The sequence below is a fragment of the Melopsittacus undulatus genome, chromosome 5 (assembly GCF_012275295.1).
Source record: "Melopsittacus undulatus isolate bMelUnd1 chromosome 5, bMelUnd1.mat.Z, whole genome shotgun sequence".
Lineage (NCBI taxonomy): Eukaryota > Metazoa > Chordata > Aves > Psittaciformes > Psittaculidae > Melopsittacus > Melopsittacus undulatus.
The window spans coordinates 19,998,797-20,012,063 of NC_047531.1; the positions used below are offsets into that span (position 1 = coordinate 19,998,797).

The 13,267-nt window shown below is 35.0% G+C and overlaps 1 protein-coding gene across 4 annotated transcripts in view; it reads right to left on the bottom strand.

Annotated features, from left to right (window-relative positions):
* Positions 1–767: 767 nt before the first annotated feature.
* The window catches only part of POT1 (protection of telomeres 1), a 69,038-nt gene continuing 56,538 nt past the window's right edge, over positions 768–13,267 (bottom strand). For all 4 annotated transcript variants that reach the window (XM_034063278.1, XM_005146094.3, XM_034063281.1 and 1 more), the window contains 5 exons: positions 10,723–10,858; positions 7,607–7,704; positions 5,950–6,041; positions 3,685–3,790; positions 768–2,658 (listed from right to left, as the gene is read on the bottom strand). In XM_034063278.1, coding sequence (XP_033919169.1) covers positions 2,546–2,658; positions 3,685–3,790; positions 5,950–6,041; positions 7,607–7,704; positions 10,723–10,858 — 545 coding nt within the window. In that variant the 3' untranslated portion in view covers positions 768–2,545. The remainder of the gene's footprint in view (positions 2,659–3,684; positions 3,791–5,949; positions 6,042–7,606; positions 7,705–10,722; positions 10,859–13,267) is intronic.

The following is a 13,267-nucleotide window of genomic DNA, read 5'->3' on the forward strand; positions in this document are numbered from 1 at the left end:
TTTCTAGTAAGAAGCTGATGCTTTGATGCAGTTACCCTGTATGCTGGGATGTATGTGTGGATGGAGGAAGACAAGATACCAGGAAGACATACCTGGATTTTTCACTGGATGTGAGTGTACCAATGTTAATCTGATTTACTTTTGGTTCAACTTTTGAGTGTCTTTAAATACATCATAATCTATTTCATGCTGGGATTTTTAACTATTAAAACAGACATTAATGTTTCAGAGCCCTCAGTCACATACTTGACCAAGAAACCAAGCAAGGGAAACATGACTCTTGTTTGTATTGAGGAAGTTGCTAGTAATGGCTTAAAGTCATTGCTGCTCAGGATGGTCAGCTTTCAAAAACTGGAGTCTCATGGTGCTGTAAGTTCAGGACACAGTAATCTCAATATTCCATCCATCAGCCAGCTATTCACAGGCCTCAGCATTTGCCAGGGAAATCATTTGAAGGGCTGAGTTCCATATCTCTGGGACTTCCATCTTTCTATATATAGGCTATCAATGAGGCACAGACATTTTCAACTGTGTGTGCACTAATTCTTTTCTATACAGTGATCTTTAGTATTGCCAAATAAAATAATTTTAATAACTAATTAAAATTATTTCTATGAATTATATTTAGAAAGAGAATTAAGCATGTATGTTTCAATCAAACAACTATAAAAACATTAATTTGGAGCATTTTGTTGGATAAAAGCTACTGACAACAAAGTTTAAAACCTAGGAATTAAAAGTCAAGTACAAGAAAATCTCAAAATTTGTAAAATCTTTGCAAAACTTTTTAATATAATAGTCAAGAGTAAAAAGTGAAGTAATGCATATGCAGGGTTTTCTGGCAGGGATTTTGGGCAAGGGATGTGGTGAAATTGATACAATTTGCACTGAAGTTCAAAACATTCTTATTATTTTAAACATACTTATTTATAAAAAATGTACAATATCAATATCTGAGTTAAGAAAAAATTTTAAACAAAAACAATTAATTCCAATGTTTTCATACCCTACATACAAGAAAAGCAAAGATGATTGCCTTTAATTTAACCCCTAACTACTGAAATTGGATAGGGCCAGTGTCTATATTTTTATAATATTTAATAACCTGTTCTAACTATCGTTTGTTTATCCATTAATTCACAGATTCAGGCAAGCTTTCATAAGATAGTGCTGCTCCTCTGTAAGCTGCTCCTCTGTAAGCTGCTTGTTCAATTCCAAAGTTGTTTTTTTATGTATTCTTGAAAGGAAATATCCTCTAACCACTTTTGATATTGATTTTCCCCATGTACCAATCAATAAAGAACAATCTCCTAGTTTATGCAATATAAACCCAGTATAATTTTTTTAGAGTACCAGAAAATTATCACCAGATATTGAGATGAAATGACAAACTGCATAATCAAAACAGCCCTGAAAAATAAAAAATTAAAATGCCATCTACTATCAGAATAACAATCCACTTACAAGTATTCCATCTTGCTTCTGAACTGCCTTAAAAAAACAGCTGTTTTAAATATTATGCAATTTTGCTCTGATGGAAAGCAGTTGATTTGACAGTGATTTCTACCTTAAAAATCCTTGGAGAAACATGTCCTGAGTTTCTTCTACAGACTTCTGAATGCAAAGTAAAACCACTGTGTAATTTTTCTAGCCCAGTAGCATTTTTAAGCCACTAGATCAATTCTGTAACTCTAAATTTAATCATATAATCTGATTATGTAAGACAGAAAAGGCAGATCTGGGCAGCGTAATCTGACAATAAATTCGGACAGATATGTGAGAGCCTTTGAAAACACACACCCAGTTAATAAGCATACTAACAACTCTGGTACCCAGTAGGGCCACCTTAAAGAATCATTATGTTTTACTGAATGTCAATATTCATTTTACAATTTTACCTTATTTTCATAGCTTGACTTTGATTTTAGTGATAATCATTGCATGGTCACCTTCACATCTCCATCAAAATTTACAGTAACTGGTACACACAGAAATCACCTTAATGATTATCGGGAAGAGTTCTGTCTAAACGTATGTTTCTGTCTAAATGCAAAATCAAATTAGTCTAAAAATGGACAACCTCCCCATCAAACTGGCTGAGAACAGTAACACATTACTGCATAAAGTTGTCTGAGAGGAAGTTTACTGAAAAGCTCCTTTTCCTTATCTCTGCTGACCTTGTTTATTTAAAAACAGAAATGAACAAAGCAGCAACATTGTGACTGTACTTTCTGAGTAAAACACCAGTTTAGAGTAACCTTATTGCTGCCTTCTTGAAGGACAGGTGAATACTAGACTGCCTACCTCAGTCTGAGCCAAACAGTCTCCAGTGAAAAGCTTAGCACCTGCCCTTGCACTCAGATCATAAAGCTGTATTCCAGGAAGGTAGTAAACACATCAAAGCATAATTCCCATTCATATTATTAAACAAACTAAAACTTCATACATACAGGTTGAATTCCAAGAAAGGAACAAAAATTTTTCATACAGTCTCTGATCCCAAAACAGGAAGTAATCCAGTTAGAATCCAATTAGCAACACATCACTATATAACATCTTCAGCAACTGTAGTGTCAAAAATTTGGTAACAAACTTGATGATTCATTGCATCTCTGACATTATAGGACTTGATGAAGCATTCCAGCCATGGCAAGTCATCTACAAACAAAACCAAAATTATTGTTGAATACTAATTTCTATTTTTTACAGGACAGAAGTATAATTTGGGCAGGATCTTTATTAGGATATCTAAATGTATACAACAGTTAATAGGAAAATATATGAATTACTTATTTTGAAATTCCAATTTGTACCTTAAAATTTCTCACACCATCTGAAATGGTGTTCAGTGACAAATTTCCAAGCCTTGCCCTCCCCACCCCAGCACCTCCCTGAAGCACTTGGTACCGGTAGTTGTACCACAGCAAAGTACACATAAAGACTTTCCAGTGATAACAACTCATTTCCATGTGTCTCAATAAAACAATTTTATTGGTCTCAAAGGTAACATCCTTGACCCCCTTTACAACAGGGACACTTTTTATAGGTATGGTAAAGACCCCAGCAGGGTTATGGTGGTCATTGACAGCCAGGTGCTTAGAGGGAATAAATTCCAAATGTTGAAGCTGTGTCAGGGACATAGGGTTACTTTGGGCATGTGTAGTTCATGCAGAGTTACTTTCTGCCACAGGAGAAATACTGCACAAAAACCTCTGTGCGTGGGTTTGGATTAAGTTTTTGTTTGATTTCATGGAAGTTTCCTGCAGTAAGGGGTGTTCTGAATCAGATGAGCATTCAAAACTAGAACCTCACCCAAAGCATGAGCCATGTGCCAAATTCCTTGTCAGTTTTCCCTAATGTGTTGTGACAGTATGAGGGTGTTCTGGTTAACTTCCATATGAATACAAATAACATGTTAGTGCCTGCAGAGGCATGACTGTATTCACATATCACTGCATGCTACATGTGAATTTACTGAACCATTGCTTTTGTTTCTCAAAAGGAAGTCCTACTATTATAGGAATGTACTGAACAAATAACTGGAACTTTTCTTACCAACTCCTGAATTTCTCTGTTCTGAGTTTTGCCCATGCGTAATATGAATTCTAAGACTTTCCGTATGCAATAGCAGACTGAAAGACCCTTTCCCTTCCCATTCCCCCTTTAAAATATCACCAAGCTGACCTAATTTTCCTCCTGGAGGACAGAGCGCATTCATGATCATCTGCATCTTCTGCTGAAGAAAATCACTACTTAAGATTTCAGAGGCAGGAATTTTGAAGAACTTTTCCTGGAAGAAAACAGAGAAGTATAAGGTGTTGGAAGAGGGGTAAGAAATCATTAGCCAGAACCCTCACTGCATGGTGGGTTTTTTATAATTTAAGAAACTTAAAATTATCCAGACAGGTAACACAACAAAAGAACAGTATTATTTCTAAAACTGTTCAGATACAGAAAAAAACCAAACTGTCAGAAAAAAAAAATCAAAGTATGTATTTCAGTACCTCTGAGTATTCAGGGACTAGAGCCACCCAGAGAGCACACATATAGCTGGCAGACATTTCTCATAAACGTCCACAAGCAAACAGTATTACAGCCAGAGATGATGTTCAGTCCTCTTCAACAGTCCCTCACTGCTGTGAGCAGAATATTTTGAGAGGAACAAATTGACTTGAAAACAAGGGGGCACTGTAACCTGGCTTAATACAAGTGGAACCCCCTTAGCATGACTTTTTTTTGATAGTTTTAGAAACTATGGAGAAAGAAAGGTATCCTGCAGTATAAGCCTGAATGGAGAAGTAAGATAAAGAACACTGACATGCCACATAAACCTTTTCTGTGTCTTTTTAAAACATATGCAGTAAGCATGACTCACAGAAGTACCATTTTATTTTTTTCTAAGTTTGCTACCTGATTTTGCATCGCTAAAGACTCAACAACTTATTTTCTCAAAGTGAGCTAAGGTTTTTGATGGCACTTTCTTCTTTTTGTTAAAAGATACAAATACAGAATTACCTGCCTCTGTGTAATTTTTATGTGACATGTTTTTTGGAAGTGATCACAAGTTAGCAGATAATCCAGTAGCAACATTGACAGACAACTACTTTTTCCTCCTTACTCTTCCAATTCTTCTTCTGACTATAAAACTTTTAAATTCTTTTATTTCAATGCCTTTTCCTATAAAGGGGAGAGGAAAGAAAAGAACCGAGAGTATTCCAGCAGAAGCATGACTGGAAATTAGTGAAGTTGCATTTCGAAGTATTCCAGTTCCTTCTAAGGTGGTGCTGGAGAACCCAACTTTAGGTTTGAAAGGTACTGGCTTGTCTTTGAAGTGCCACCACTAGGAAGGCCAGCAGCTGGCACTTCAGAAGAAACTCTGGTTTTATTTTTCCTGCAGCCAAGCTGTGGTACTAAGCAGTATCCGTTTAAGAATCTGAGCTACCCTGAAATGGAGATTTTTAGTATTCTGCATCAAGACACTGTTTAAAAATCTTTCCCCCCATTTTCCTTTTGCAGTTTAGTTTCTCAATATAAAAAGGGAAAAGGACAGTAGTGGAAGGAAAAGTCGACTAGCTGAAATGGGGATTGCAGTCTTTGACCTCCTTTGCTGCTAATACACTGTATTTAAAAAGAAAACACACAGGTTTTCCAAATATTTTTCCTTACAGTCTTAAAATTAAGGGAAGACTTGTGTGTGTGTGTGTGTATATATATATACACATTAATTAGCACTGTTGTGGGAAAAAATATTCCCACTAAATTGTTTCTTTGTCCTATTTTGGATAAAGTTATACTTCTGAAGTGCCACTACACTGACTATTTTCCATTTGGGCAGACAGATTACTCCAAAGTGTATTGTGAAATCCTGATATTCCCAACTATGAACTGCTAGAATCAAAATGCACTTATAGAAAGACAAAAGGAATACTAATCTATTTTATAGTATAATTCTATTCTTTGCTAAGATATTCCCACTTATTTATTATTCCCTTTTTAAAATTATTGAACACCATCTCAAAATTTAAGGTAGTAACTATAATGAGCATATGCATGTGTGTATAAAAACCAAGACAAAAGAACCAAGCAAAAAAACCCAAATGGTAAAACAAAAGAGGAAAAAAAAACCCCACAAAGTATAGAGCAACAGATATTTCTACTGCACGCAAAAATACATCTAAAGGAGTAAATTCCCTAAGGAGGATACCACACATATACAATTCATCTTCAACCCTAAATCAGAGAGGTAGGAAGCAATGATCAACTCTTGTTACTAAAAATCACATTCCATGTATCTTCATTGATGGACATTACAGCACTTGCACCTGTCCTTGCAAAACACTGCAGGCAACATAGAATGACTAATTCTGTACATACATTTGTTATTTTGAAAACCAATAAAATCAAAAGCCACATAATCTATACAGTCTACCTTTACCTATATTTACTTACATAGTCAAGAAGGTATGCATCTAGTGCTCCTGTTCTATCAACCAGTGTAAACTTCATAATAAAAGCATACTGGAGTGGCTCAATGCCTAAAACTGAATTAAAAAAATAAAAAAAAATCAATTTGTTTCTTAGAATCAGTATGCAAGACAAACTATAACAACACAAGCTGAAAATATTCTTCCTTTAACAAAAACTAACTTTGAAGACTGCCATTAAAAGTATAAATTGATAAGCCAAAAAAATAAAGGCTCTGAATAGCAAGAAGTGGTTTGTATTTTGAGTGCATTGCAATCTGTCTAGAAACGCTTTAACAGATCAGTCTATAAACACACAGACTTTTTTTTTTAAGCACTTATTCTCATCCTAGTAAAAGAAATGTTAATATTTGCTTAGATCTTAGATACTGCCTTTGCAGGTTCCTCCTCCTCCTTTTATCCATGGAAGATTGTAGGAGACTTGTTCTTAATTCAGTGATAGTAAGCTGCCATTCCACCTGAAAACATATCTTCTGAGGAAAAAAATTCTTTCATACGATATAGTAAAAACTATCAGGCAAAGCCTTATTCAGAAAAACTGCTGTCAGTTCTGAAAACATTCCAGCATAGGTAAATTACTGTAGTCATTCTCTCACTGGCAGCAGTAACTGTCATGCTGTAAACATAAAATATCTTAAACATACAAAGTTACTGCAACTCTTCATCAGTCTTTTCTGGGTACATCTGTTTAAATTGGCTAGTCACTTTATGTTCAACTGATCTGATATACTTGCAGGTTACAATTTAGTCTGAAAATAGAGATGATAAAAGAGTACTATACATAAAATAGTTTAAATGCAGAAAGCATTTAATGCATATTGCTTTTATTTTGAGAAATAAACGTCAATTGCAGATGCTGTAACATTGCCAGTTATATTTTACATTTATTTAAGAGAATATAATTGTAACAGTTTATTTAAGAGAACCACTGTACTGCTCAAATAGTCTTTTTCTTTAATAAAACTTCTACTAAAGCTTAGATACTGCTAGATATTACAAATTAATGTTAGAACATGAATGGATAAGCATGAGAACATTCTTTTACTTTAATGTGAAGTTTTAAGCTCCATTTTTTCTTCAGCATTTGAATGTATTGACTACATAAAGTAACAAAAAGCATGTAACACATATGTGTTACGGTATAATTCCTTTAATTTAAGTATTATTTCTTGCAGACTCTCTGGAATATGCTTAGGATCAATTATGCTTACCAAAGAAAGAAGTCTAACTTGTAATAGTCATCTTTAAGTCAGAAAAAATATATCTTCAAAAGGAAAAGCAAGACTAATTTCTAGGACTGTAAGCATGTACACAGTTTAAAACTGACATCTGCAACCAAAAACTCATCACATTTGTGATGTGCCACAATACATGTTACTAGGGACACCTATGGTAAAAGAAACTAACATGTAAAATCCTTTAATTAATACTGTGACAGTTTCAAAAGGAAACATATTATTTCAACTGGTAAAGGTGAATAAATTTTACAGCATCATGCTCAAACATAACCATAAATGGCATACTTCCTGTACAAAACTGTAACCCAGAAACCAAACCACTCCATATAAACACTTCAGAATGAAGGCACAACAGTATTTCAGGACAATGACACGTCAGCTGACCTTGTGCTATTTCAGTTGGTTCCCATGATGGTTCTTCCTGTTCTGCTACCACGGAACTTAGACTCTTGATAGGCTTTGGAGTTGAACACTGCTTGCACCTAACATTTAAAACAAGATACTGAGACAAAGCAAACACTGATTTATTTATGCTAGAAGTTTTCTGCACAGGAAAAAAAAAATGAAATCTGATTTTCTTTTTGATTTGCACTAAGTGGGAGAGCAAAAGTATTTTTATTGCTGTTTAAATAACTGTTTTACCAGATAAACAAGCTTTAGACCACACCAAAACCCTTAATACTCCTTTTGAATTATCCCTTCAGTAAAATAAAATCATGTAGTTCTAGAATAGACCACCTTGGTGAATAGGAAGGACAAAAACTGTATATCTAAAGTGAGAGAGCCAGGGTTGCTCAGCCCAGAGAAGAGAAGGCTCTGGGGAGACTTTAGAACAGCCTTCCAGTACCTAAAGGGAGACTATAAGAAATGTGGGGAGAGGCTTTTTACAGGGCTGTGTAGTGATAGGTCAAAGGAGAATGGCTTTAAACTGAAAGAGGGTAGATTCATATTGGACATTAGGAAGAAGTTCTTTACTGTGAGGGTGGTGAGGCCCTGGCACAGGTTGCCCAGAGAAGCTGTTGTTGCCCCATCCCTGGCAGTGTTCAAGACCAGGTTGGATGGGGCTCTGAGCAATCTGGTCTAGTGACAAGTACCCCTGGCCCATAGCAGAAGGGCTGAAACTAGATGATCTTTAAGTCCCTTCCAACCCAAACTATTCTACGATTATAAGATCACTACATTGATAAATATACATTCATATGTCACTACTTTGCTGTTTAGCAATACAAACAACACCTAACTTTGTAAAAGCAGGAATGAATCTGAATTTGTAGCACACTAAAAACACAGTAAGCTTAGAAGAGAAATTTGGCTTTACGCATGTTAAAAAATATTAACTATGAGTTATTAAAACAATTTCTCTTATTAATTGTATTTATACCAGTAATTATAAATTTTACATGAGACATAGCAAATGTTGTAAGGGGATAAAAATATTGGAGAACTGTATTTAACATTGCTCTCATTTGCCTCGAGGAATAAAATTACCAGACAATTATTTCTTTTTCCAAATTAAGCTTTTGCACTAGTATATTACAGTTAGAACAAACCAGACATTTTTTACCTTTTAGAATTACATGCAAAATATGTCATAAAATCAAAAGCACTGGTTCCGCTCAAGCGATATAAAGTCAAGCTCAATGAAGCTACTTTTTTCCTTTAAAAAACCCACCCAAACTTCAATAAAGTAACTGAGCTGGGGATTTTTTAATATGCAAATATGTTTATGATTTTTATATTTATATATGAATACGCATGCATATATGCACAAACATAAATATTTATACAGTTATCCAAGCTTACTGCTATAGCAAAAATATATTTGCTTTTCATTACACTATCCAGAATCTTTTTTAGACTTTGCTAAATATATGCTAGTGATAAAAAAGCACGTGGAACAAAGCTCTGAGCTGTCACCATTCTTGTGAGGCTCTTTCGTAAACATCCTATAAACAATCATGGAATATGTTCTAGAGGGTTGGTTTTTACAATGCAGCCTTTTAAACAGAGAACATCTGAAGGCGAATTGTCCTTAGCTGGGAAAATACATGGATTATGAAAGTGCAAGGGGAAATCTGGTGAAGAATCAGTCTTAGTAGGAATACCTATATACTGTCTTTATTAAAAAAAAAAACAAACCTGTAAATGGCCAAAAGAGCGAAACAATATATGGCAAAGCGAAATAATTATCTGCATTAATTTTATCAGGGCCTTATGGGAAACTTTAGGGTTCATGTGAAACATGCAGTATTTGCACAGAATCTTTTTTACTGCTACAGGACTGAAGTAGTGCAACTCTGCTCTGCTTGAACTTACTAGGATTGCTGGGAGGGAGGAATCAATAGCTTGCATGAAGTAGATTTGCATATCTGAGCTTGGTAAATGCATGCTATTGTGCATGGGAGAACATACTACTGCTAGCTCTCATTGAGCACAAGCACTGTATTGCAGAACATGGCTCCAATACCAGACCTAGATGGATGTACTATACTGCACAGCCTTGAAACTGTGGAATTCAGAAACCTGCTGAAGTTGTCTCTACAGTGACTGATATCCACAAATAGGTAAGGCATTTCATAGTGTTGTGGATCTCAATAAACAGCAAATGGTTTGGAAAGGATGTCCAAAAATCACAGAGGCACAGAATGGTTTGGGTTAGACGTGAGTTCAAAGCTCATCTAGCCCAACCTCCTGTAATGAGCAGGAACATCTTCGACTAGATCAGGTTGCCCAGAACCACATCCAGCCTGGCCTTGAATGTCTCCAGGGATGGTGCATTCACCACCAATTTGGGCAACCTGTTCCAGTATTTTACCATCCTCATGGTAAAGAATTTCTTCCTCACATCCAGCCTGAATCTCCCCTTTTAAGTCTAAAATCAACACCCCTTGTCCTGTCACAACAGGCCCTGAAAATCCCTTATTTCTTCCCAAACCCAAGCTTTCCCAACACTAAGAATAAGAGAGAATGAGATGTGGATTGACAGCCCGAAATTATTTCCTGGGTCTCTATTTAAATATCATGTGTGTACAAAAAAAACACCAGCATACAATTTTAAAGCAACAAATGTTTTGACTTTAGCCTAATGTGTAAGACCAGAAAAAGTATTTAATGTATTTTTCTGGCCAGAAAACGGAAGATCTGGACTAAAAGTGGAAGATTTAGGAATTCTGCAGCCTAAAGAGGTTCACATGTGCATTTTTGTCTCCGTAGCATACTGCTGTACTCTCACCCCACAGGGAAGACTGAACCTGGGACACTGTCTCATTAAAGGCATAAAACTCATAGAGCAAGAGAAAGCCCAGTTGCAGCCGAGTCCTTTGAAACAAAGTAGTATTATGGCACTTCATCCCTGATCTTAGTACTGGTGATCACATTATGTATTCTGCATCAAAGAATCTTTGGGTAAGTTATGCCTTGAGCACCATGTTTTGAATTACTGAAAAAAAATGAATCTATTATTGCTACTACTAAAATATCAACAAATACTTTTAACCTACCCATAATATTTTATGTTCCCTTGGAAAAGAAAAGGAACTGAAAGATCCAATAAGGCAAGATCATGTTCTGTGGATCTCACAGGAATAATACATTTAAATTTCTTTGTAAGCTTCCAGATTTCTTTTAATGTCCCACCTATAAAAAAAGAAAAACATAGTGGGTTTTTTGAAACTGTAATCAAGAATAAATCAAACAACTTGCATTTCTTGGCTAGTAAGATATTCTTTTCAGGAATTTCAACAGAAATTGAGATCCACTATTGAGAACTGAGAAATTGACCCATTACCTTCTCACTCTTACTCAACAACAGACTCAATAAAGAATCAAAGATGGACATTAATGACAGCAGATGCCTCAATATCTTCCTTGTAGCTATCACTGCAACCATGAAGTTGTATTTAGTTAGCATCATCTTCATATAATTTCTACTATGATTTTGCCAGCAAACTTAGAAAAAAACCCAAACTGACTATTTGCAATTGCTCCTAAAATCTATTAATTTTTAACTACCAGTTTATGAAAAAGTAGTTATTCAAACAAGTCTTAATTGACATGAGGTGGGAAATGAAGAACCACCAAACTTCATGCTAATTTGAGTGCCACTAAGCTGGGGCCATGCTATGAACACAGAAGAAATTTAACATACTAACAGCTGGAATCCTAAGATTTTCCGGTGACAGCAAAAGGTTCACATTTATTTTAAGTCACAGGATAACCTGGCTTCTGTCTCTATTTTACAGACTGCAGAACTGATTACAGAATCTTTTTGACATTTCAGCAATTCAGCAGAAATGTGGTTAAATTTATTAATTTAATACATAGCAGTTATTTGAACATAGTTCAATAAAAATATATGATTTAATCAGCTTGTGAACAACAACTAAAAAAGAGAGCAAACTGTTTTAAAATAAATATATTCTACAACTGTGTTGTTTACCACTAACTATAAGATGCTTCAAAAAATTTGTGACAAATAATTAGGACACTGTATTGTAAAATATTTATCACATATACTTGTCACTTGCATTGCAGAGGTAATAAGAAAATAAAGTCAATAAAATTGTATTATTACTGGTAAGTGAAAAATGCACAGCACAAAACCTCTTCAATAAACTTCTAGTAAAACAAACAAACGAACAAAAAATCACAGAGGCAAAAATATTTGAAATGTCTTCCCAAAAGGTCATAAAATAAAGATCCTCCAATTACAGTGAGACATATAAGCCTCTCATGTATACCTGAACTCTCATTCAAGGGATTAACATACAAAAACTCAGGGTAGTTTTAACTGATGTTGCTAAAAGGTCTCTAGAGTTTCAAATTTGCTGTAAAAAGAAATTAGATCAAGCAAATGTATTCTGGCTTCTAAGAGACTGGCATAAACCACAGAAAATTGGCAAGGATTGACAATGGCATGAATCACAGCGATCTCACATACAAATAATGAAGATAGGCAAGAGTGTTCATCTTCTTGTTAACTGTAACATTTCACTCTTCAGTTCAACAAATTTGTAGCAATGGTTACAGATTCCCCTCACTCCCTGTGGAGGCCACATAAAATTCTGTCCATTACCAAACCATTTATTCAGTTCCAAACCAAAAGATGCCAAACACTCAAAGAGAAGTCCTTGCTTCAACATAATAATTATGAGAAAGAATTTTGTTGTAGAAGAGCAAATTGCTTGTGTTTAACAAATGGGTAGAATCTAGACCATGTCTGTCTAATAAAAGTCCCATGTTTGGCATTTGAGGGTTGTCTGTATCTGGAAAAGTGCTGGGAAAATTTATATGGGGACATCAAAATTTTAGAGATAAATATTAAAATGGTATGTAGTTTTGACAAGTTTCATGATCAGTATTCTGGGAAAAGTGTGGAAACACTGACTGTGCCTTTTCCTTGTGCTCCAATAAAACAAAAATCCAGTTTGGAACATAACATGTCTAAAACAAAGCAACTATCAGAAGTAGTTGACTATAAAACCACTATAAAATAGAACTATAAAACAGAAGGGGTTTTGTCATTGACCCTTACACAAAGAGCCACCTGACTTATTCACACCACCACTTCAGCACAACTGAAGACTTTGTTTTAAATTCAGAATGGTGCTATATGCAACTATTTTCTATTCAAAACATGCCTTATTAGTGTTACTACTAAATTGCTTTGTTTAATAGACAGTGGCTATTTCTGTCCCCCGAGGAAATCTTATAAAAACACCAAAAAATACCTCCTGCTGTAAGAAGCTCTATTAATTTGAAACAACACTGACATCCAGAGGCTGACAAAGTTAATTCTAGGCTTGTATTATCAGAAGCTTTCAAAAAACTTTTCCACATTAATACTAAAAAGTTGTGGTGTTTTTTTTTTTTGGAAGAATCTCAGTTCTCAAATCAGAACTGAAAAACCAGTATGCACAGCTAGAAAAAAAAACACCAAAACAGAGATGCTAATTTTAGCAGAAACAATAGTAAACTTATTGGTATAAAGTAGATCTTATAAGATTTCCATAGATAACTTTTTGCTGTTTGCACAACAGTAACTTA